General features: G+C 47.0%; 1 protein-coding gene across 2 annotated transcripts in view; it reads left to right on the top strand.

Moving 5' to 3' along the window:
- FLII (FLII actin remodeling protein) overlaps positions 1 to 23,114 on the top strand; it is a 77,017-nt gene that overhangs the window by 1,230 nt on the left and 52,673 nt on the right. For both annotated transcript variants that reach the window (XM_073636378.1, XM_073636377.1), the window contains exon 2: positions 22,233 to 22,343. In XM_073636378.1, coding sequence (XP_073492479.1) covers positions 22,233 to 22,343 — 111 coding nt within the window. The remainder of the gene's footprint in view (positions 1 to 22,232; positions 22,344 to 23,114) is intronic.

The following is a 23,114-nucleotide window of genomic DNA, read 5'->3' as shown; positions in this document are numbered from 1 at the left end:
GCAAAAAAAAATTGCAGATTTAAACATTATTTTTATTTATATAATGTTATTTTTAACGTTATTATTACATTACAAATAAAAAAAAAAATAAAAAAAAAACTGCCCTGGTAGACAAGTGGTTAAAAAAAAAAGGAAGTGAAGGTTTTGCTGTAATAGAAATATATTCAGGGACATTGTAACACATTTGTAACAGCTGCAGTCTAGGGCAGAAGAACAGTTCTGTTTATACAATGTATCCGTCTTCTGTATCCATTTATCAGTTTTACCACTTCCAGTCCAGGCCAATTTTGTCATTCCTCTCCTACATGTAAGAAAAATCATATTTTTTTTTTTTTACTGGAAAATTACTCAGAACCCCCAAACATTATGCTTTTTTTTTTATAGCAGAGACCCAAGGGAATAAAATGTCAGTTGTTGCAATTTTTAATGTCACATGGTACTTGCACAGTTTTTTTTTTTTACCAAAAATATGTAGAGGAATAAATATTGGCCTAAACTGATGAAACATTTATTTTTTAATTTTTTTTTTTTTTTTTTTTAGATATTTATTATAGCAAAAAGTTAAAAAAAAAATTTTTTTATTTATTTTTTTTAAATTGTCACTCTTTTTTTTTTGTTTTATAGTGCAAAAATAAAAACCGCAGAGGTGATCAAATGCCACCAAAAGAGAGCGCTATTTGTGGGGGAAAAAAAGGACATAAATTTTGTTTCGTGTACAGTGTCGCACGACCGCGCAATTGTCAGTTAAAGCGACGCAGTGCCAAATCGCAACAAATGGCTTGGTCATTAAGGGGGCAAATCCTTCCTTCCGGTTCTTAAAATGATTTGTAAGGGTTCGTTTTTTTTTGTTAAATAGCAAACCTATCATACTTGCCTCCACTGCACAGCTCGTTTTGCACCGAGTGGCCCCGAACCTCCTCTTCTGGGGTCCCCTGGTGGCTCTCGCGGCTCCTCCCCACATCAGATAACCCCCTAGGAGAAGCGCTCCCGAGTCCAGCATTTGGCATCCATAGCCGCAGAATGTATAGCTCGGCCCCAGCTCTCCCGTCATTGGATTTGATTGACAGCAGCGGGAGCCAATGGCTGCGCTGCTATCAATCTATCCAGTCAAGAGCCGAGAACCCCGGGCAGCGAGATAGCGCGTACCCGTCGGGTCAAGTTGCAGGGCTCAGGTAAGTAGAATGTAGGGGCAGGGGGGCCGGTCCCTGCCAGGTGTTTTTTTTACCTTAATGCATAGGATGGTCCCCTGGTCTGTGCGTCGGGCCAGGGGGGCGGGGAGGAGCCTCCCCTGGTCTATGCGTCGGACGGGGGGCGGTGGCTCCCCTTGTCTGTGCGTCGGGCCGGGGCGGTGGCTCCCCTTGTCTGTGCGTCGGGCCGGGGCGGTGGCTCCCCTTGTCTGTGCGTCGGGCCGGGGCGGTGGCTCCCCTTGTCTGTGCGTCGGGCCGGGGCGGTGGCTCCCCTTGTCTGTGCGTCGGGCCGGGGCGGTGGCTCCCCTTGTCTGTGCGTCGGGCCGGGGCGGTGGCTCCCCTTGTCTGTGCGTCGGGCCGGGGGGTGGCTCCCCTTGTCTGTGCGTCGGGCCGGGGGGGTGGGTGGCTCCCCTTGTCTGTGCGTCGGGCCGGGGGAGTGGGTGGCTCCCCTGGTCTGTGCGTCGGGCCGGGGGGGTGGGTGGCTCCCCTGGTCTGTGCGTCGGGCCGGGGGGGGGCGGGTGGCTCCCCTGGTCTGTGCGTCGGGCCGGGGGGGGGTGGGTGGCTCCCCTGGTCTGTGCGTCGGGCCGGGGGGGGTGGGTGGCTCCCCTGGTCTGTGCGTCGGGCCGGGGGGGGGTGGGTGGCTCCCCTGGTCTGTGCGTCGGGCCGGGGGGGTGGGTGGCTCCCCTGGTCTGTGCGTCGGGCCGGGGGGGTGGGTGGCTCCCCTGGTCTGTGCGTCGGGCCGGGGGGGTGGGTGGCTCCCCTGGTCTGTGCGTCGGGCCGGGGGGGGGTGGGTGGCTCCCCTGGTCTGTGCGTCGGGCCGGGGGGGGGGTGGGTGGCTCCCCTGGTCTGTGCGTCGAGCCGGGGGGGTGGGTGGCTCCCCTGGTCTGTGCGTCGGGCGGGGGGGTGGGTGTTTCCCCTGGTCTGTGCGTCGGGCCGGGGGGGGGTGGGTGGCTCCCCTGGTCTGTGCGTCGGGCCGGGGGGGGGGGGTGGGTGGCTCCCCTGGTCTGTGCGTCGGGCCGGGGGGGGGGGGTGGGTGGCTCCCCTGGTCTGTGCGTCGGGCCGGGGGGGGGGGGGTGGGTGGCTCCCCTGGTCTGTGCGTCGGGCCGGGGGGGGGTGGGTGGCTCCCCTGGTCTGTGCGTCGGGCCGGGGGGGGGTGGGTGGCTCCCCTGGTCTGTGCGTCGGGCCGGGGGGGGCACTCCCCTCGTGGCTCAGTGTGGTTGTAGCTTGGGGATAACACAGCACACACAACCTGGATGGGGGTCCGGCTCCGCTCCCCCTCCCACCTCCCTTACTCACCAGTCAGTGTCCCTGCTGAGTGACGCACAGCGTGGCCACCTCATCCACCCACCCATCCACCCTTGGCTTCCCGTCCCCTTCTCACACCACAGGTGATCCGCAGGCCATCTCCAGTGAGCGCTATGGCACCGTGGTGCAGTTTTTTTTTTTGTTTGTTTTTTTAGTTTTTTTTTTCATTCAGCCAGAAAAATTGAACCATTTTAAATGTGTGGATGGGGGAATCCCTCCCCCCCCCCCCCCCCCCCCCCAGCACTGCCACTCATCCCATTCCCCCCACGAAGGAGTAAGAGAAGGAATAAAAATAGAGAATACATGGAAGGGAGAGGAAAAGAGGGGGAGGAACAAAGAAAAAGGGAGAGAAAGAGTAAGAGAAAGAACAAGAAAGATGGCTAGAGAGAGGGATGGGGGAAAAAAAAACCAAGAAATTAGGATAGAGAGAGATACAAGGGAAAGAAAGGAGAACAAAGAAAGAGGTGGTACATCCTAAAATGTACCATAAGGGGGTTTTAATACTATACAAAGGGAAGGGACTCGGGGAGCACTATATGTCCGTGGGTTAGGGACGCAAATTACTTGTCTTGCCTTGGGTGCTACGAAAATAATTTTACTGTAAGGGGTCCCCACAACTCAGGAAATTTTATCAAGGGGTCACGGCACTAGAATGGTTGAGAACCACTGCTCTAGTGTGAACAAGCCCTTCCTACAGTGCAACTGGTTTCCACACATGCGCCCAAATGCAGTGGGGTGCCCACCTACTGGAGGAAACATGTTGGGTTGCCTGTGCGTGCACTTTTTTTTTTTTTTTTTTTTATACCAAGTATGGCATGGAAGAGGGGCCATGTGTTGCTGTTGGAGAGATTTCCCTGCCTTACTGTTCTGGGGATGAACTTTTTACCAGACCGGAAGTGAAGAAATCTCTCTCCAATGGAGCCTCTGATGGCAGTAAAACCAGATGAGAGCTCTGATCCTTTCCCGCTCAATCTTCAAGGGAAATAAAAGTTTTGGCTGTAAACGCACTTTAACTTTTTATAGGCCATGCATGCTGTAGTTGTGGTCTTCTGTTTTTCACTGCGATATATTTAGCCTATTGTGTTATATCATGGAGACAGAGTGCAGCAGCTGGTGTGTGTGACATACAGACCAGGAATATTATAGAAGGAGAGACGCTTGGAAGAAACTGCTCATTCATTTGGCTGAAGATGACAAATTAAGGATCACTAACCCAATATAGTGACATTACATTATGTGAGCGAGCTCTTTGCAGCTATTTGATGTCTATGTCAATAGATATTTAATACTGTTGCAGCTTGCTCTGTGTTTATTATTTTAGTCTTATGGAATCTTTAGTGCTCGTTTACACTTTCTTCAACACGTGGCATTGGATACGCAATTTTAAAGCACTCTGAATGCCAATCAAAGTGCCTGTCAGAAAAAAAAAATGGTTACCTGTCCTGTTCACATGTTGGTTTTTGCTTTGCTTCACAAATTATATCCTGTGTCGTTTTCTTGGTGCTTCAAAGTGTCTCCAAAGCCTCCATAGAAGTCTGACAGCTCACATACAGCACCTGAAGCTTTTGAGAGACTTTTGTTTAGCATTAGCTTTGCTTTGGAGGTTTTGCAGGTATGAGATATCCCAGGGAAACCAACAGGCGAACAGGAAAGACATCATCAGTCGCATCATCATCATCAGTCGTTTCCGGTTCATGTGAATATACAGGCATACCCCACTTTTAAGTACACAATGGGGTTTATTTACTAAAGCTAGAAAGTGCAAAATCCGTCTCACTTTTGCATAGAAACCAATGAACTTCCAGGTTTTATTATCGAAGCTTAATTGAACAAGCTGGGGTTAGAAGCTCATTGGTTTCTATGCAGAAGTGAGCCTGATTTTGCACTTTCCAGCTTTAGTAAATAAACCCCATTGTGTACTGTACTTAAAAGTGCGGTATGCCTGTATTCTGGAAGTGTCTGGTGCAGCCGTCACATCTGGTGTGGGGTAGCAGGAAGGTGAGCGGGGTCCGGACTTGAGCAGAACTAGCAGATGGTACACTTGGTGTACACAACATGGGAACGTTTTATAGCAGAAGGTAAACTAGGACTAAGCAGCAGAGCTGGGGGACCAGAGCAGCAGAAACTAGCAGATGTTGCATATGGTGAGCAGCATTGGTGCAATATAGGGGAGCAGAGGACTAGAGAGGGAGAGGAGGATCAGCAAACCAGAGGATCAGCAGAGCTGGAGGTTACTACTAAGTGGGGGATTTGCTGAATGAGGGTACTAATATATATTTCCCAAGGCGTCTTTCAGGACAGCACCTGAGAGATAGCGACTCCACCCACCGGAACAGGAAACACCTTCTTCCTCCAAACTTTAAAGGGAGGCGCCTCCCCACCATACCTCAGTTTTTGTGTTTCCTCCGGCCTGGAGGGAACATCTTTTGAGGGGGAGCAGGTTCTCTCAGGTGCTCCTGGGAGACGGGGCTTCCTTTCTTTTTTTCCTCCTTCAGGGACCCGCTGTCCTCCCGGCCTACCCAAGCCTCGGCAGTGGTAGCAAACGGGCTCCTCTTCCCCTCCTGGTGCTCGGTGAGAGCCGTAGACCCGGTGATCCGCGCGGTCATAGGGCGGCGGTGCGCGTGCGCCGCCGCCATGTTTTTTGGCCGGCAGGCGCGGCGGAAGTGACATGGCGGGGTCGCTGGGTCAGCAGAAGCGTCATTTCCGGCGTGGATGCAAGGGGGGAGGAGGGAGGACAGGAACTGGCGCCTACTTCCGCTTCCGGTCCGGTGCAGATGCACTATGGGAGTCCGGAAGCGGCTTATAAAGCCACAAGTGAGGAGCTGCACACCAGAGATGGAGGACTCAGCTTCTGCAGCGGTGGGGACAGGCACAGGCGCCAGTAAAGCTCAGGTAGGAGCAGCAGTTTAAGTCTGCCTTTCTTCCTTTCCTGGGTTTGGTCTATTTTCTTTTTTCTTACCCCCTAGTGGCAAGGGGCCTGTCTGGGCACTAGAGGCTGACTGGTTTCTTCTTAGTGCACCTGTGGGTGATTCTTGTGTAGCTGAGACCGGGTCTCACTAAAAGGTCCCCTGGTTTTTTCCCTTTTTTGTTTTTTCTCTCACAGGCTAAAAGCTCTGACCCAAAAAAGAGATATCCTTCTTGCAGGGCCAAAATGGGAGAAAATTGGAAAAAAGCCTTATGCAGTACATGCATCACTTCTTTAGTTAAGGAGGAATCAGCTTCGGTTTGTGATGATCTGGTTGCCTCTGTAAAGAAGGAACTATACGCCACGATTCAGACTTTTCGTGACTCTTTAGTTAATCCAGCTGCTAGTCAGCCATCCACTTCTGAGGCTTCGCAGGGTTCTTTTTCTTTCCCCATGGTAGAAGCTTTACCTGAAGGCCCCTCTATCAGGGAAGAGCAGTCCCCTACTCCTTCCGTTAAAGATTCGGAGGAGGAGGGTGAGGAAGCGGAGGTGGCTCCTTCCAAATTTAAGCTTTCCCTAGAGGAGGTAGACGGACTCCTTAAGGCTATCCATGTTACACTTGGCTTAAGTGAGGAAAAGAAGGAGTTATCTCTTCATGACCGCATGTATGCAGGGTTAAATGAGCCTAAGGGGCGAATATTTCCGGTTCATTCGGTCATTTCTGACACCATTACTAAGGAATGGCAAGATCCAGAGAAAAAGCCCTTTTTTTCCAGAGCCCACAAAAGGCGATTCCCTTTTGAGGAGGACCCTTCTGCGGTGTGGAATAAGGTGCCCAGGTTGGATGCGGCCTTTTCACAGGTCTCAAGATCCACAGACCTGTCTTTTGAAGACATGGGTGTTCTTAGGGATCCAATGGACAAACGCATGGATCTTTTGCTCAAGAGATCATGGCAATCAATCATGAGCAATTTAAAACCAGCAATGGCCACAACCTGTGTAGCCAGGAATCTGGAATACTGGGTGAACCAACTTAGATCTCATATAGTGGCAGATTCCCCCAAGCAGGAGATCTTAGATTCCTTTCCTACCCTGATTTCTGCTGTTGCTTATATTGCTGATGCTTCGGCTGAAGCTATCAAAATGTCAGCTAGGTCTGCAGCTTTAGCAAATGCTGCGAGAAGAGCTTTATGGCTAAAAACCTGGCCAGGTGATACAGCTTCAAAGAGTAAACTTTGTGGTATTCCCTTTTCAGGTGACCTTCTTTTTGGCCCTGATCTAGATAATATCCTAGACAGAACTGCCGATAAGTCCTTTCCGGTCAAAAAGAAAAAACAGACCCCAAAACGTCTTTTTCGACCTCAAAAAACTCAACAGCAACAGCAGGAAAATAAGTTTCAGGGCAGGAGAAAAAATTGGTCCGCGCAAAAGGCGAAGGGCAAAGGCGGAATTCTCTTCCGTCCTCCTTCACAGGCCGAAAACTCACTATGACGCATCTCTGAGGGTCGGCGGAAGATTACGAGAGTTTCTTCCGCAGTGATAACTACAAATCAGTTTATTCTGACCACTCTCTCGCAGGGTTATACTCTCGAGTTTTCCAGAAGCCCCCCAAGAAGGTTTCTGGTAACAAATGCTCCTCGAGATCCATTAAGGGCCCTGGCCATGAAATCCTCTCTGGAGGAACTGATGCAACAGGGTGTAGTAATCCCGGTGCCACCAGAGGAATGGCACGAGGGTTTCTATTCTCATGTCTTCCTGGTAAAAAAAACCAACAGGAAGATTTTGTTTAATTCTAAATTTAAAGCCACTAAACAGAGCCATCAAATACAGAAGGTTCAAGATGGACTCAATTTTCACCGCCAGAAATCTTCTGACTCCAGGTTGTTTCATGGCGTCAGTGGATTTAAAGGATGCATACCTGCATATTCCAATCTCATCCCAGTCCCAGAGGTTTCTCAGGTTGGCGGTAAGGTTGGAAGGCAGAATTCAGCATCTGCAATTCAGAGCCCTCCCCTTCGGGCTATCATCCCCACCCCGAATTTTTACCAAAATAATGGCAGAAGCTCTAGCTCCGCTGCGTCTTCAGGGAATCGCAGTAATTCCTTACTTAGACGATCTGCTATTTTTCGCCCCCTCAAGGGAGGAGTTGAGGAGCAATTTAAGCAGAGCATGCAGCCATCTGGAGTCTCTAGGTTGGATCCTAAATCTCCAAAAATCTTCCCTGGAACCATCTCAGGAGATTCGCTTTCTAGGGTATATAATAAATTCGGTAAGCCAAAGAATTTTTCTTCCTTTAGAGAAGAAAGGAAAAATCCAGGATACAGTGTCCTTTTTGCAGACCAACCAGCAGCTGACGGTAAGGTTGGTCATGTCAGCCCTGGGTGTTCTGACTTCGTCAATGCCAGCTGTTCAGTGGGCAAGACTGCACTTCAGACATCTGCAGGCCTTTCTTCTGAGATCTTGGGATCACAATTTGGAATCCCTAGATTCAGAGGTAAGAGTTCCAACCCAAGTGAAGAGGTCACTATGGTGGTGGAAAAGGCAGGATATCCTATCGGAGGGGTTAGTCTGGGCCTTTCCAATCGAAAAAAGGCTGACAACCGATGCCAGTTCCTGGGGTTGGGGAGCCCACCTAGAAAAGGGTTTCACTCAGGGAAACTGGTCCAGGAAAGAGGCGACCAAGTCCTCAAACTGGAGAGAGCTCAAGGCGATCGACTTGGCTCTGAAGTCATTTGCTCAGGGGCTTCGGGCCCAGCATGTTCAAATACTAACAGACAATGCCACGGCCGTGGCTTACATAAACAGGCAGGGAGGTACAAGGAGCAAATCGCTGCAAGTACTAGCCATGAGCATTCTCCGTTGGGCAGAAGGACACCTGCTGTCTTTATCAGCAGTCCATCTAAAGGGATCCCTGAACGGGGTAGCGGATTTCCTGAGCAGAAACCCCATTCGGGAAGCAGAATGATCGCTGAACCCAGAGGTTTTCGCCATGATTGTCGAGAAGTGGGGGCTGCCAGAGGTGGACCTGTTCGCCTCAAAGGAGAATGCCTTGGTTCCGCAATTTTTTTCCCTAAGCAATCACGACGGGTCACTAGGAACAGATGCCTTGGCGTATCCATGGAGATTCCATCTCTGCTACGCTTTCCCCCCATTCCAGTTAATTCCCTTAGTTTTAAGAAAGATTCAGGGGGAAACAGTACCGGTTATCCTAATCACGCCTTTTTGGCCAAGAAGGGCTTGGTTTTCAACCGTTCTGAAAATGGCGGTCAGGCCTTGTTGGCATCTGCCCCTCAGGTACGATTTACTATTTCAGGGGCCAGTAAATCACCCAGAGGTAGCCACTTTGGCGCTCACAGCCTGGTATCTGAAGAGCAGCTCTTAAGGAGCAAAGGTTTTTCCAACCGGTTAATCTCTACGCTATTATCCAGTAGGAAAAGGGTGACTAGAAATATCTATTCCAAGGTCTGGAAGGTTTACAATACATGGTGTAATTCATCTGACCATGACCCAGGGAGTCTTGTTTCCATTCTGGAATTTTTACAGGTTGGTGCTGACAAGGGACTAGCAGTTAGTACCTTGAAGGTGCAGGTAGCTGCGATAGCAGTGTTCCTAGAAAAATCGGTGGCCTCAGATCCGTTGGTAACCAGATTTTTCAGATCCCTTACGAGATCCAGACCAGCACCACTTAAGTTGTTTCCGAAATGGGATCTGTCGATAGTCCTCCAGGCTCTAACAAGGAGTCCTTTTGAACCTTTGGAAGAAGCGCCACTTAGATATCTCACTTTTAAGTCTGTGTTTCTGATTGCCATGGTCTCTGCACGAAGGATCAGTGAGCTTAATGCTTTATCAGTTAAGGAACCCTATTTATCTATCTTCCCAGATAGGGTTATACTTAGAACAGATCAGAAATTCTTACCAAAGGTAGCTTCAGTACAAAATCGTGTTCAGGACATTGTACTTCCGACCTTCTGCCCCAACCCAGTAGGGGAGAAGGAGACTTGTTTTCACATGTTGGATGTTAGAAGAGTTTTGTTATGTTACTTGGAAAGGACAAAGCTCTTTAGACGTTCAGATTCTCTCTTTGTGCTATTTTCGGGCAACAGGAAAGGTTGCCAGGCTTCTAAAATCTCTTTAGCAAGGTGGCTGAAGTTAGCCATTTCAGAGGCTTATTCGCATGCAGGTGTGTCTCCTCCAGCAGGAATTTCTGCACACTCAACAAGAGCATTGGCGGCCACTTGGGCAGAGAGAGCTGGTGCCACCCCTGAACAAATCTGCAAGGCGGCAACGTGGTCGAGTTTTCACACATTCGTGAAACATTACAGGCTGGACCTCACATCTGCTAATGATCAGGCGTTTGGCAGAAAGGTCCTGCAAGCTGTTGTCCCGCCCTAAGGGGGTAAGTCTCTGTTATCCTCTCAGGTGCTGTCCTGAAAGACGCCTTGGGAAAAACCAAGTTAGACTTACCGGTAACTTGTTTTCCAGAAGTCTTTCAGGACAGCAACATCCCGCCCTATTGTATTGTATATACTATGCTGTGACTAACGTATGTGTTTATGTGTTCCAGCCGGGGCCGGAGGTCTTCTCTACTACAACTGAGGTATGGTGGGGAGGCGCCTCCCTTTAAAGTTTGGAGGAAGAAGGTGTTTCCTGTTCCGGTGGGTGGAGTCGCTATCTCTCAGGTGCTGTCCTGAAAGACTTCTGGAAAACAAGTTACCGGTAAGTCTAACTTGGTTTTTCTGTTCATAAAAAGTTCTGTAGCCTCTTTTACATAAAGAAGCTTCCACTTTATGTGTGGTGGCCTTTTAGGGCTCACTTACACCAGTGGCTGTGTTTTTTACCACGCTGCAAAGCATCACACTGTTTATGGTGTTTCTTTTTTCTCCAGCTTTATTGAAATGTCCCAGAGTGACACTCCATTTATCTTTATTCACTGCAGGGGGTTGCGATTTGGTGTACAGCATTGCAATGTGCTGTAAAGAAAAAAAAAAAAAAAAAAATCACACGTGTAACTTTTTTGCAGTGCAGCTCAATCGGCCCTGTCTAACACAACCCAACACATACAGTATATATGGTGTGAACTGGCCCTGGAGGTGTGTGTTCCTAGGGGGATCTTTTGGAGAGATTTCCTCTTATTTCCTGTTGTGTTTTCTAAAAGGAGGCACAGACAGCTCAAGTAAACGTGTCCAGCAAGAAGCATTGGAATGTTTCTCTTTCCTCCTGCTGAGCAGCGCTGGGATGCAGAGTTCTCCCCGTCTCACGCTTCTTCCAGAAATATCGATCTCCTTGTCTTCTCTGCACTTGAGAAGTGGCCAGTGACAGGATCACACTACAGGGGTAAATGGGGTAGAAGAGTACTCATCGGTTTCCATGCATCACTCCTTAGCTGGATGGATGGGCGAGATGTCTCTCCCTCCAGTGGCGACTCCGCAGTGTTCCGCAGTATTGCTGCCGGGAGAACAGGTGTCTTGTCAAATAGAGTCCCCTATCATATAGTGTCCTCCCTGTACTGCGCAGGCGCAGTACGGAGGACAAACGAGACGCCGAAAGTCTCCGAAGTTTAACAGCTGATCATCAGCTGTACACGGCGCCTGCGCTGTTATTCTCACCCTATGTCCAGGATCATTCCCTATTATCCAAGTGGACATAGAGTGAGAATATATAGTTGCCGAGCGCAGCGAGGCCGTGCCCGAAGCGTGGCGAGCGAAGCGAGCCCGCGAGGGGCCCTCTTACACTGCCATCGCTAAGAACTGCCGAAGCGCCGTGTACAGCTGATGGTCAGCTGATCAACCTCGGACATTTTCGGCATCTCCTTCTGCTCCCTACTGCGCAAGCGCTGCGCCTGCGCAGTACGGAGCGGACACTATCCGATAGGAGGACACTATATGGCAGAACACCGGCATGGGAGCAACACCTCAAGGGAACAACGACTCGTTCATCTGGTTAGTATGGGAAGTAGTTATTTGCTCTGCAGTTTTTAGCCATTCTACTCTCCAGGGACAAGATTGCTAGAGTGACCTGACCCTTAAAGGATAAGGGCACTTTAAAATATAATGCATCCGCCTTTTTTCCTCCTTCCCCTGACACAACCTAACCAACCTTCCCCCTCCACCAGTGCATACTTGCCTGTCTCCAAAGGCCGTGGTTCTGTTGTTTGTTTTCAGCACTGCAAATCTTCACTGTCTTGCCCCACCTGTGCATTTAAATAAGAATTCCAGGAATTTTTTTTTTTTTTTTCCAATGCAGGGGGTCTGTGGAATGTGCTGCGTGGGTTAACTGCTTGTTTTTGTCTAGGGCTATGGAGAGCGGAGATATACTTACCTTATTCGCTGATCCTCCAAGCACAAGACCAGTCCCTGTCACTCCTGCCACCCCCTCCCCCGCTTGCTAGCGGTCTTGTGAATGGACTGTTCCTGATATCATCATGACCATAGACCGGCTCTAGGCGTGAGAATGGCAGGAACAGTCCACCGCTGGATGTGGGAGGGCGCTGTTTTCAAGAGGATCGGGTAAGTCTTCCCTTTTGGTGCACTCCCTGGACAAAACGACCTGTTAACCCATGCAGTGTGGGCATTGCCCCCCTGCAATGGGAGAACAAAAAAATTATGGAGTTCTGCTTTAAGCCCTATAAACTTCCATGGAGCGGGGTCTTGGGGATGGAAATAGTCCAGGTCTTTGGGGCTTGAGTGCACATGGGTGGCAAGGAAAGTAAAGACATGCAAACCAGGATGTAAACAAACAGCAGAACTGTGGTGATTGGATAGAGGGATGTATGCATCTGTGACGTAGGCGGGTGGGCCTGTCAAGGCCGGTGATGGGTAAAATAAAGGATAAGTGCACTTTAGTTTGAAGGACTCTCTTCCTTTACAGAAAAAGTGAAGATATGCAAATATTGAAGCTGCCTTTAAGTCTATATTTGACATGCAGAAGATCATCTCTGCTTAAAGGAGTGCAACTGAACTAAAAAAGTAAAGATTGGCTAGGTTCGGGAATAATCAGAACTTTGAAAAATCTGGAAGTGCACATCCTGATCTGAAGTTGCTGTGCTACCTCTATGCTGATTATTGTTCTCCTTGCTGGAGGGTCAGACATAAGGAAGCAAAGCCCTGCCTCTACCAAGATGACCCCCACCCCCCCTTCCTCACATACGCAGTGCAGAATAAGGCACAAGAAAGTAAAAATCAGCTGCGGGGACACCAAAGGCAGTACTGGTGACTAGTTCTTAAACCTCTGCCTGCCGCCTCTGTTTGAGCACAGCTTACAGAAGTTCCGTTCTCCAAGTCTATAGAAGGGCACATTCACATCTGTGCATGCATTTTCTATTGAAATCAATGGAAATGCGTTAAAAGACATCAACGTATGCTTTAAGACCAGCATTGACTCATCTTCATGTGCATCAATGCCAATGAAAAACACTTCAGGGGAATAAAAAAACTCCTAGCTGTAAAAAGGCCCGTAATAAATTGCTTTGAGGTTTGTTTAGCTTCTTTGTTGATAATCCACAAGGCGTAGTAAATGCCACATAACCACCTCTGATGCTGAGTGTAGTACAGTAGTTCTGGGATTGCCAGACCTGCCCATGTGAGTCACAGGCTTCTGTGTGCTAAAACAAAGAGGACTTGGTCCTCCAAAAATAACTAATGATAGTCAAATCGCCCACAATAATCAATAACAACATTGCTTCTGTACCTCCAGCCAAAACCTTATTTTTTGGATAGAGGGTAACGGTTGGAACTTGGGTCAGGTTTTTATTACTGTCTGTATCCCCACTGGTTCACCTTCTCTATTTGACAGTTAGCACTTTTTGCAGATCTGTGCAGACTGTGTTAGAGGCATTAAGCCGGTTACAAAATGAGGGGGATGAGGATTTCTGAATCTTGACAACAAACTGGAAACACTTTCTGATGTTATAAGTCAGAACTTTTTTTTTGAACACATGAGGGTGGATTTACTAAAGGCAAATAGACTATGCACTTTGCAAGTGCAGTTGGTCTAGTGCTTAGTAATTGAGATAAAGCTTCACTTTGCAAAGAATAGCCAATCGCATGCAAGGAAAACAAAAGCAGCTTTTTTGCTTGCAGATGATTGGACTATAGGAGTCCAGTAGAGCTGCATGATTCTGGCTAAAATGAGAATCACATTTTTTTGGCTTGGAGGATAGATCATGATTCTCTCACGATTCTCATGGCGTTTTTTTTTTTTTTTTTTAATTCATTAAAGTGTATTTTTTCCCAAAACCTTGGGTTTGAAGACCGCTGGGCAAATACAGTGTAGCATAAAATATTGCAGCATTTGCCATTTTATTCCCATGGGTCTCTGCTAGAATATATATAATGTTTGGGGGTTCCAAGTAATTTTCTAGCAAAAAAATATTGATTTTACATTAAAGTGGTGTTCCACCCTAAAAAAAAAATAAAAAATGCATGAATGTGCCATAAAAAAAAAAGTTTGGAAATTTTTTTTAACTTGCCTCTAAATGCCTGTTGCTAGGGGGTCCCTCGTAGTCTGCCTCTTTCAGTGCCTGGGCTGGTGACATCACTTCGCCTCGGCACAGGAAGGGCTCAGCTCCGCTCCCTCCCTCTTGTCAATCATCTGGGACCCATTACAGGCCGTGGATGACTGAGCAGCCAATCACGGCACGCGGCGCCGCTCGCGCATGCGCAGTGGGTGCCCGGCTGTGAAGTCACAGCCCGGCGCCCGTAGTTGCAATGCCGGCGCCACCGAACGGAGGGGGAGACGAGCGGGGCTTCCATCCCCCGCATCGCTGGACCCTGGGACAGGTAAGTGTCCAATTAAAAGTCAGCAGCTGCAGTATTTGTAGCTGCTGACTTTTTAAATTTTTTTTTTTTTTTTTTTTAAATGGGAATCCCACTTTAAGAAAGAAGTGTCAGAAAAAGATTTAGACTTTAAGTGGTTAAACTTCCTGCATTTACAGTTGAAAACTTGGCAGACTGCCCAGATTTTTTTTTTTTACAAAAGTTTTTACAGAAGTTTATCCCTTTTGAAGTGTTAGTTACAATGTTTCATATTAAAAACTTGGCAGACTGCCCTTTCTTTTGACAGCTGAGTGAGCAGATAAGTCTCTCCACTTGTTATATGAATGAATCGGCAAACTCTGCAACAGAGATCGTCAGGGGGGTTGAATCGGGATTGCGATTTTTTTTTTTATTTTTTTTTTTTTTTTACTATTAATTGTGCAGCTCTAGGGTCCAGCAGAGCCTCTCCTCAGTTAATACGCTGCGGAGCAACTGCACTTGTAAAGTGCACAGTCCATTTGCCTTTAGTAAACCCACCTCTATAGAGAATGTTTGGCACATCCCAGTGGCATTTTTTTCTGTTTCTCCAGTGATTGTCTGGTATTTATTATGGGGTGGGGTTGAGAGCTCAGCTTTTCCATTACCAGTACATGCTCGGATCTGGGAATAGAGGAGTAGGAAATAAAAGTTCAACTGTGGGGGGGGGGTTGCCTCTCCTTTTTCAGAATGCCAGTTGGCTGGCTGTTCTGATGCCTATAAGTACTTTGTGAGTCGCTGGCCTGGGACAAGTATGTAGTTCAGGAGCTCTGATTTTCCTCTAGATGATGACAATAAAAAAAAAAAACACATTTTAGTTATTTTATAGAGCAGGATACAATTTATATCCTCCTGTTTTTTTTATTGCTGCCTGTGGCTCCCCTTACTTCCTGTTGAGTCACAGGGACAGGAAGTGAGGGGGGATCTCTTCAGCATGGACTAAAATGGCAACAAACTTGACACAGCTTCTAACCCTTTTCCACCATATCCAGAACTAAAATGTTTCAGGTAGGGCTTCAGTTTCTCAGAGTGTTCTTAAAGAGGAGCTCCACCTTAAAAAAAAAAAAAAAATATTAAAAGCCAGCAGTTGCAGTATTTGACTTTTAATAAATGAACACTTACCTGTCCCAGAGTCCAGCGATGTCGGCAGCTGAAGCCGATCAATCGCTTGGCTCTCAGCTGCCCCCGCCGCCATCCTCGGTTAGGGAATCGTGAAGTGAAGCGTTGCGGCTTCACTGGCCGGTTCCCTACTGCGCATGCGCGAATCGCGCTGTACCTCTGCACTGGTCCCCGTTGTGTTCTGGGAACTGTGTTTTTCCTAGAGCACAACGGGGGGGTGGGGGGGCGGGGGGGCGGTCATCTGCAGATATTCTGCAGCTATCTAAGCCCGGAAGTGGCTGCAGATACCTGTATTAGACAGGTATCTGCACCCCCCTCCCCCCCTGAAAGGTGCCAATTGTGGCACCGGAGAGGGGGAGGAATCCGATGAGCGGAAGTTCCACTTTAGGGTGGAACTCCGCTTTCTGGTGGAACTAATTCCATTGATTTAACCGTTTTCAAAAAAGTTAAGTTCCCGTCACATGCTGAGAATGCTAGCTGCCCCATTGGTTGTGCTCTCAACCAAACTGTCAAACCATCACATGGCTGGTGTCATAATTGATCACATGTGCAGCATCATAGCAGTTGAAGATCAGAGGCCAAGATGGCAGCTTCCTTGGCTGAAAATCATAGGAGGTTTTAGGTCCGTTTTAACCAATCTTATGAAAATAAATAGAGCTGCAGAGTGCAGACCTCAACATTTACCATGTGTGCTGTTTGCTTTTTAAAGGCCGTCATTGCTTTGGATCTACAAATCCTTAATCCTCGGTTTTTGAATTTAAGGTGTCTACGCTGCCTTTCAGGGTCGCATGGAGCCCTGTCTTGGTCACCCTTGCATTCTCACTTGTGACAGGGACTACCACCAGACCTCTGTTATCCCCAGTTCCTCCTCCAAGACATTTGATTGACAGAGGCTCCTGAGATTCTAGGAGTCTCTATAAAGACAGGGCACACTTGTTTGGATGGCCTCAGGGGCGTTGGGACATGTAGTCCTGACGAAGGTGGCAATGTGACTATTCTGCAAGGGGCTCAGTACTTGTTCCCTAAAGCCGCGTACACACGAGCGGAATGTCCGACGGAAGCTTTCATCGTATATTCCAATTGTGTGCTACCCTGCTACTACTACTGAGGTTGCTAAACTTTTATCTAGCACTCATCTAACCACTTGCCCCCTGGATCCTGTTCCCTCGCAAATGCTACGCTCACCCTCTGACTCGATTCTACGCTCTCTAACTCACATTTTCAACCTCTCCCTCTCTTGTGGCATCTTCCCAAACTCTCTAAAACATGCGCTAGTCACCCCCATACTAAAAAAGCCCTCACTGGATCCCACCAATCTCAACAACTTACGTCCCATCTCCTTACTCTCCTTCTCCTCCAAACTTCTTGAAAGACTGGTCTACAACCGATTAAGCGACCATCTGACCATGAATAAACTTCTTGATCCCCTTCAGTCCGGTTTTCGCCCTCAACACTCCACGGAAACTGCTCTCCTTAAACTCTCAAATGACCTACTAATGGCTAAAGCCAATGGACACTATTCGGTACTACTTCTCCTGGATCTCTCTGCTGCCTTTGACACAGTGGACCACCCCCTCCTCCTCAAAAAACTCCACTCCTTTGGTCTCCGTGACTGTACTCTTCGCTGGTTCTCATCCTACCTATCCCACCGCTCCTTCAGTGTCACTTACAACTCTACTTCCTCCTCTCCTCTTCCTTTTTCCGTCGGGGTCCCCCAAGGTTCTGTTCTCGGACCTCTCCTTTTCTCAATCTACACCACCTCCTTGGGTCAGTTGATTGCCTCCCACGGCTTTAAATATCATCTCTACGCTGATGACACCCAAATCTATCTCTCCACCCCCCAGCTCTCTCCATCTGTCTCCTCACGCATTACCAACTTATTAGCAGACATATCAGCCTGGATGTCACATCACTTCCTCAAACTCAACCTATCCAAAACTGAGCTCATGATATTTCCTCCCTCAGGTGCCACTTCCCCTGATCTCCCTGTCAAGATCAACGGCTCAACTATCAACCCATCTCCCCACGCCAAGGTCCTAGGTGTAATCCTGGACTCTGAACTAACCTTTCGACCCCACATTCTATCACTATCCAAAGCTTGCCGCCTCTGTCTTCGCAACATCTCCAAGATACGCCCCTTCCTAACCAATGACACCACAAAGCTTCTAATCCACTCCCTGGTCATCTCCCGCCTTGACTACTGCAACTCCCTCCTCATTGGTTTACCTCTAAATAGGCTATCCCCACTTCAGTCCATCATGAACGCTGCGGCCAGGCTCATCCACCACACAAACCGCTCAGCGTCTGCTACACCCCTCTGCCAATCCCTCCATTGGCTGCCACTCAGTCACCGAATTAAATTCAAGATACTAACTATAACTTACAAAGCCATCCACAACCTGGCCCCTAGCTACATCTCTAACCTAGTCACAAAATACCAAGCTAATCGTTCTCTTCGCTCCTCCCAAGACCTCCTGCTCTCAAACTCCCTTGTCACCTCATCCCATGCTCGCCTTCAGGACTTCTCCAGAGCCTCCCCCATCCTCTGGAATGCTCTTCCCCAATCCGTCCGGTTTTCTCCTACCTTATCCACTTTCAGACGATCCCTGAAAACTCATCTCTTCAGAGAAGCCTATCTGGCCCCCACCTAACAACTGTACATTTATCTTCTCAATCAGCACATCACCCACAGTTATTACCTCTTGTATCTCTTGACCTTCCCTCTTAGATTGTAAGCTCTAAGGAGCAGGGCCCTCTGATTCCTACTGTACCAAATTGTATTTGTACTGTCTACCCTCAAGTTGTAAAGCGCTACGTAAACTGTTGGCGCTATATAAATATTGTATAATAATAATAATAATTGTGTGTGGGCCTCATAGGACTTATTTTTTCAAAAAATCTGACGGACCTGGAAATGGAACATGTTCTAAATATTTCAGACGGAACCAATTCCTATCGGGAAAACCGCTCATCTGTATGCTGTTCCAACGGACCAAAAACGACACATGCTCTGAAGCAAGTACGAGACGGAAGCTATTGGCTACTGGCTATTGAACTTCCTTTTTCTAGTCCTGTCGTAAGTGTTGTACGTCACTGCATTCTGGACGGTTGGACTTTGGGTTGACCGTGTGTAGGCAAGACCGCTTGAATGGAATTCCATCGGTGTTCCGTCGGAGAAACCTTCGGAGTTTATTCCGACGGCAAAACCGGTCGTGTGTATTCGGCATAACTGGGAGTTCAGAGAAGCGCTGCTGAATGATCCAGGACAAGCTGCGTTTAGTAATATAAAGTGTAAGTTCCTGGTCACTAATTAGAAAAAAAAAACATTGGATAATGTCCTCTTGGTGGATTTAAATATGATCACCAAAAAATGGTGACCCCTACTTTTTATAGCTTCAATGCATTTGGCAGCTATGACTTTAGTATTAGTCACAAGCTCTTGCAAATCCATTTCGTCCTGATGCGTTGGTGACTAACACTAAGTCGATAGGCTGGACCTTGATCAGCTCACAAGACAGCTTCTTCCCACATGGAGGAGTAATGGGTACACTTTAGCATTGACTCAGCCTCTCCTGCCAAGTCACAGAACATAAACTGCTGCGAGACATCCTATCCCACCAACAAAACTTTTCCCATGGATCTTGGCTTCATGTGGCCTGTCTGTGTTTTATCTGTGTGTGAAGATCTGCGAGACGTCTTTTAGTCTATTATTAGTCTCTCTATAAAAACATTCTTTTGTGTTGTCTTGTCTCACACCCTTGTCAGGCTTATAAACATTATAGTACTTCTTTTTTTTTTTTTTTTTTTTACCTCTTTTATCCTACATGTGTATATTAGAGTCTGTAGAGTTGTAACCTAATATTCTCAGAAATGAGCACATGAATTATTTACAACACACATTCTATGCAAGTCCTATTAAAGTGCACCTGTCATAAGAGAATAACAGAGCCAACCATTGTTGGACTCCTTCTCACAACATGTGGTCTATGCAAGTCCTAGTGGCCTTAAAGTGCACCTGCCATAAGAGACTTGGAGCAATTAATAGAAGAAGAGAAAACAAACAAAAAAAAAATATATAATTTTTTTAGGATATCTGTACATCAAGCATCTGTTTATATCAGTTCATAATCAGAAGAATAAAAAAATACACACATTTATCGGACCTTCTTTCATTGCTCCATGGTGCAGTTCTGATGGTCACATGCCCATTGTAGGTGCTTTTGGCTTTGGACACGGGTCAGCATGGGCACCCTGACCAGTCTGTGGCACCCCATACACAACAAGCTGCAATGCTCTGTGTGTCAATGTTCTGACACCTTTCTATCAGAACCAGCCTTGGCCGCCCATGACTCTGTCACCGGTTTACCAGTTTTCCTTCCTTGGACCACTTTTGGTAGGTCCTTACCACTGCAGACCGGGAACATCCCACAAGGGCTGCAGTTTTGGAGTTCCTCTGATCCAGGTGTCTAGCCATTACACTTGGGCTCTTGTCAAAGCCGCTCCAATCCTTACGGTTCCCCTTTTTTTTTTTTTTTTTTTTTTTTTTTTTCTGCTTTGAACTCTTTAACTTTAAGGGACAACATGTTCACTTGCTGTTCAATATACCCACCCATCTTTAGATGCCGTTGTAATGAGATCAATATAATTCATGTCACCTGTCAGTGGTCACAATGTTATGGCTGATCTGTGTGTGTGTAAATCTCTCTATCATCTTTCTATCCCTCACGTTTTTGTAAATATTTTATTATATCTTTTCATGTGACAACACTGAAGAAATGACACTTGCTACAAGCTTACCAAAGCAACAATATATATATATTCAAACGACTACATAATTCAGCAGGAGGTCCATGAGAAAGGAGACTTTCACCCTTGAAATATTAAGATTTTTCCCTGGCTGTTGTATTCTTACTATTGCTCTAACTGGGTACTAATTGCTTCTCTATGTGTTTGCATCATCAGTTTTTATAAGAATGAAGTGTGTGTGAGATATATAGAGATAGAATGAATAAATATATATATATATATTTTTTTTTTCATTCCTTCTGAATATGCTAGTTGCTTGGCTTTGCCTGATGACAGTATTGGTCTTTCACAGACTTGGAGCAAGCATGTAGTAAGTATGTAGTAAATGGTTGTCCGAAAAAAAGTGAGAATTCTTTATTTCTGTGCTTGTTCTGGGATGGTAAATAATAACATTTTGAAGCCAGAGCATAAATGTGGCAGCCAGGAAGCTGGCATTTTCCAAAGGAGATCTCACCAATGGCAGGTCCCAGGTTTCCGTTACAAAAAAAATGTGTGTGTGTGTGTATATGTGTGTGTGTGTGTGTGTATGTATATATATATATATACACACACACACACACACACACACACACACACACACACACACACACACACACACACACACACACAACATATATACATATATATTTTTTTATATATTATAAACTCACCTTAACTTTAATACAGACAACCTCCCCCCTTCCTGTCTGGTATAACAATGTACTGCTTTTTCATTGGGCGCTGCCTTACAAATATATCTACTTCCACTGTTGCCCCTTTCCCACGTAGGTACAAGGAAGCCTACACTGACAGATCTGCAGGAGACCTGCATGGCATCAGTGATCTGATTGTGGGCGCAATGCTTTCCAGGCTCCTGCAACAAAAAATAAATGCACATTTTTTTTTTTTGCAGGTAAAAAAAAAGTGCGTTTATTTTTTCTTAAAAGGGTGAATTTATCCTTTAACCACTTGCTGCCCGCCCGCCCGCCGTCATATGACGGCTGGACGGTGCAGCTGTTGTTCTGGGCCGCCGTCATGTGACGGCGCAGCCTTCCAGGCAGCCCAGGGGGTGCGCGCTCACGCCCGCCGCATCGCTCGGGTCCCGGCGCGCGTGCCCGGGGGCCGCGATGTCCGCCGGGCACCCGCGATTGCCCGGTAACCGAGCAGGACCGTGGATCTGTGTGTGTAAACACACAGATCCACGTCCTGTCAGATGGGAGGAGACCGATGGTGTGTTCCTTGTACAGAGGAACACCGATCGGTCTCCTCCCCTTGTGAATCCCCACCCCCCACAGTTAGAATCACTCCCTAGCAACACATTAACCCCTACAGCGCCCCCTCCTGGTTAACCCCTTCATTGCCAGTCACATTTATACAGTAATCAATGCATTTTTATAGCACGGATCGCTGTATAAATGTGAATGGACAATTTTGACACATTTTTGGGACCAATGTGTCCGCCGCAATATCGCAGTCACGATAAAAATCGCAGATCGCCGCCATTACTAGTAAAAAAAAAATAATAATAAAAATGCTATAAATCTATCCCCTTATTTTGTAGACGCTATAACTTTTGCGCAAACCAATAAATATACGCTTATTGCGATATTTTTTACCAAAAATATGTAGAAGAATACGTATCGGCCTAAAATGTTTAAAAAAAAAAAAAAATTGGATACCTATTATAGCAAAAAGTAAAAAATATTGTGTTTTTTCAAACTTGTTACTTTTATTTTGTTTATAGCACAAGAAATAAAAATCGCAGGGGTGATCAAATACCACCAAAAGAAAGCTCTATTAGTGGGGAAAAAATGATAAAAATTTCATTTGGGTACAGTGTAGTATGACCGCGCAATTGTCATTCAAAGTGTGTAAGCTGAAAATTGGCTTGGGCAGGAAGGGGGTGAAAATGCCCAGTATGGAAGTAGTTAAACACGGCTCATGCTGAATTCAATTCTATTACCGTGTAACACTAATTTATTCTCAGGTGTGACATGTTAGATTAACTCGTAAACTGCTGCTTCAGTCACGGTTTTCTTGGGGAGGGGTTATCAATGTATTTAGAATTTTGGATATTTCTTGTGATCAGTGTAGGTTCTGTGGTTTGGATCTGACCTGCTGCTGTTGTGTCTCTCTCTGCAGGGGGGATACTTTCCTGAACATGTGAAGTCTATGTCCAGCCTGAGATGGCTGAAACTGAACAGGACCGGACTCTGCTACCTACCAGAGGAGCTCTCTTCCCTGCACAAGTTGGTAAGTCATCTTCATCACGGGGATCTTTTGTTTGTGAGTGCCAGAATTGTTCACCTTTAAGATTCTCATGATTCAAGAATAAATACTTCTTTCTTTTTTGTGTGTGCTTTTTTTATTTATTTTATTTTTTTTGTTAAAATGCTTCTGTCCTTTTTACCTGGAAGAAGGGGGAAAAAAAACATCCTCTTGACATCCATTACCCTATCAGTGAGTTGTCCCCACACTTCCTGCCCCAGAAATATAAGAGGAACTGAGGGGAAATCTCAACTTACACAGTTATCACCAGAGCAAATGTCCCTATTGGAAGATTTCCCTTCACCTCTTGTGTTGTTGACAACTGTAGAAGTTTGAGCTCTCTCTCTCTCTCTCTCTCTCTCTCTCTCTCTCTCTCTCTCTCTCTCTCTCTCTCTCTCTCTCTCTCTCTCTCTCTCTCTCTCTCTCTCTCTCTCCCCCTCTCTCCCCCTCTCTCCCCCTCTCTCCCCCTCTCTCCCCCTCTCTCCCCCTCTCTCCCCCTCTCTCCCCCTCTCCCCACCAGGCACCACCGGCACCCTTGCAGTTCATTGAGAACTACATGACATCAACTGCAGTGGCTGATGGTACTTGTAGTCTACTCATTCACAGGAAACTGTGCATAAATGATGCGGCTGTGTGGGCAGAGCCCTGCATGGCCACGCTATTTTTAAATGGTGACAGAGGATGTGAGGATAAAACCCCTGTCCCCCTTGTTCCGCCGCCAGGGGCGAGGGTGGGGGAGAGCGCTGGTGGTGGGAG

The sequence above is a fragment of the Aquarana catesbeiana genome, linkage group LG06 (genome assembly GCF_042186555.1).
Source record: "Aquarana catesbeiana isolate 2022-GZ linkage group LG06, ASM4218655v1, whole genome shotgun sequence".
NCBI classification, from domain to species: domain Eukaryota; kingdom Metazoa; phylum Chordata; class Amphibia; order Anura; family Ranidae; genus Aquarana; species Aquarana catesbeiana.
The sequence above is the reverse complement of the archived record's forward strand: the minus strand, read 5'-3'. Positions and strand labels throughout refer to the sequence as shown.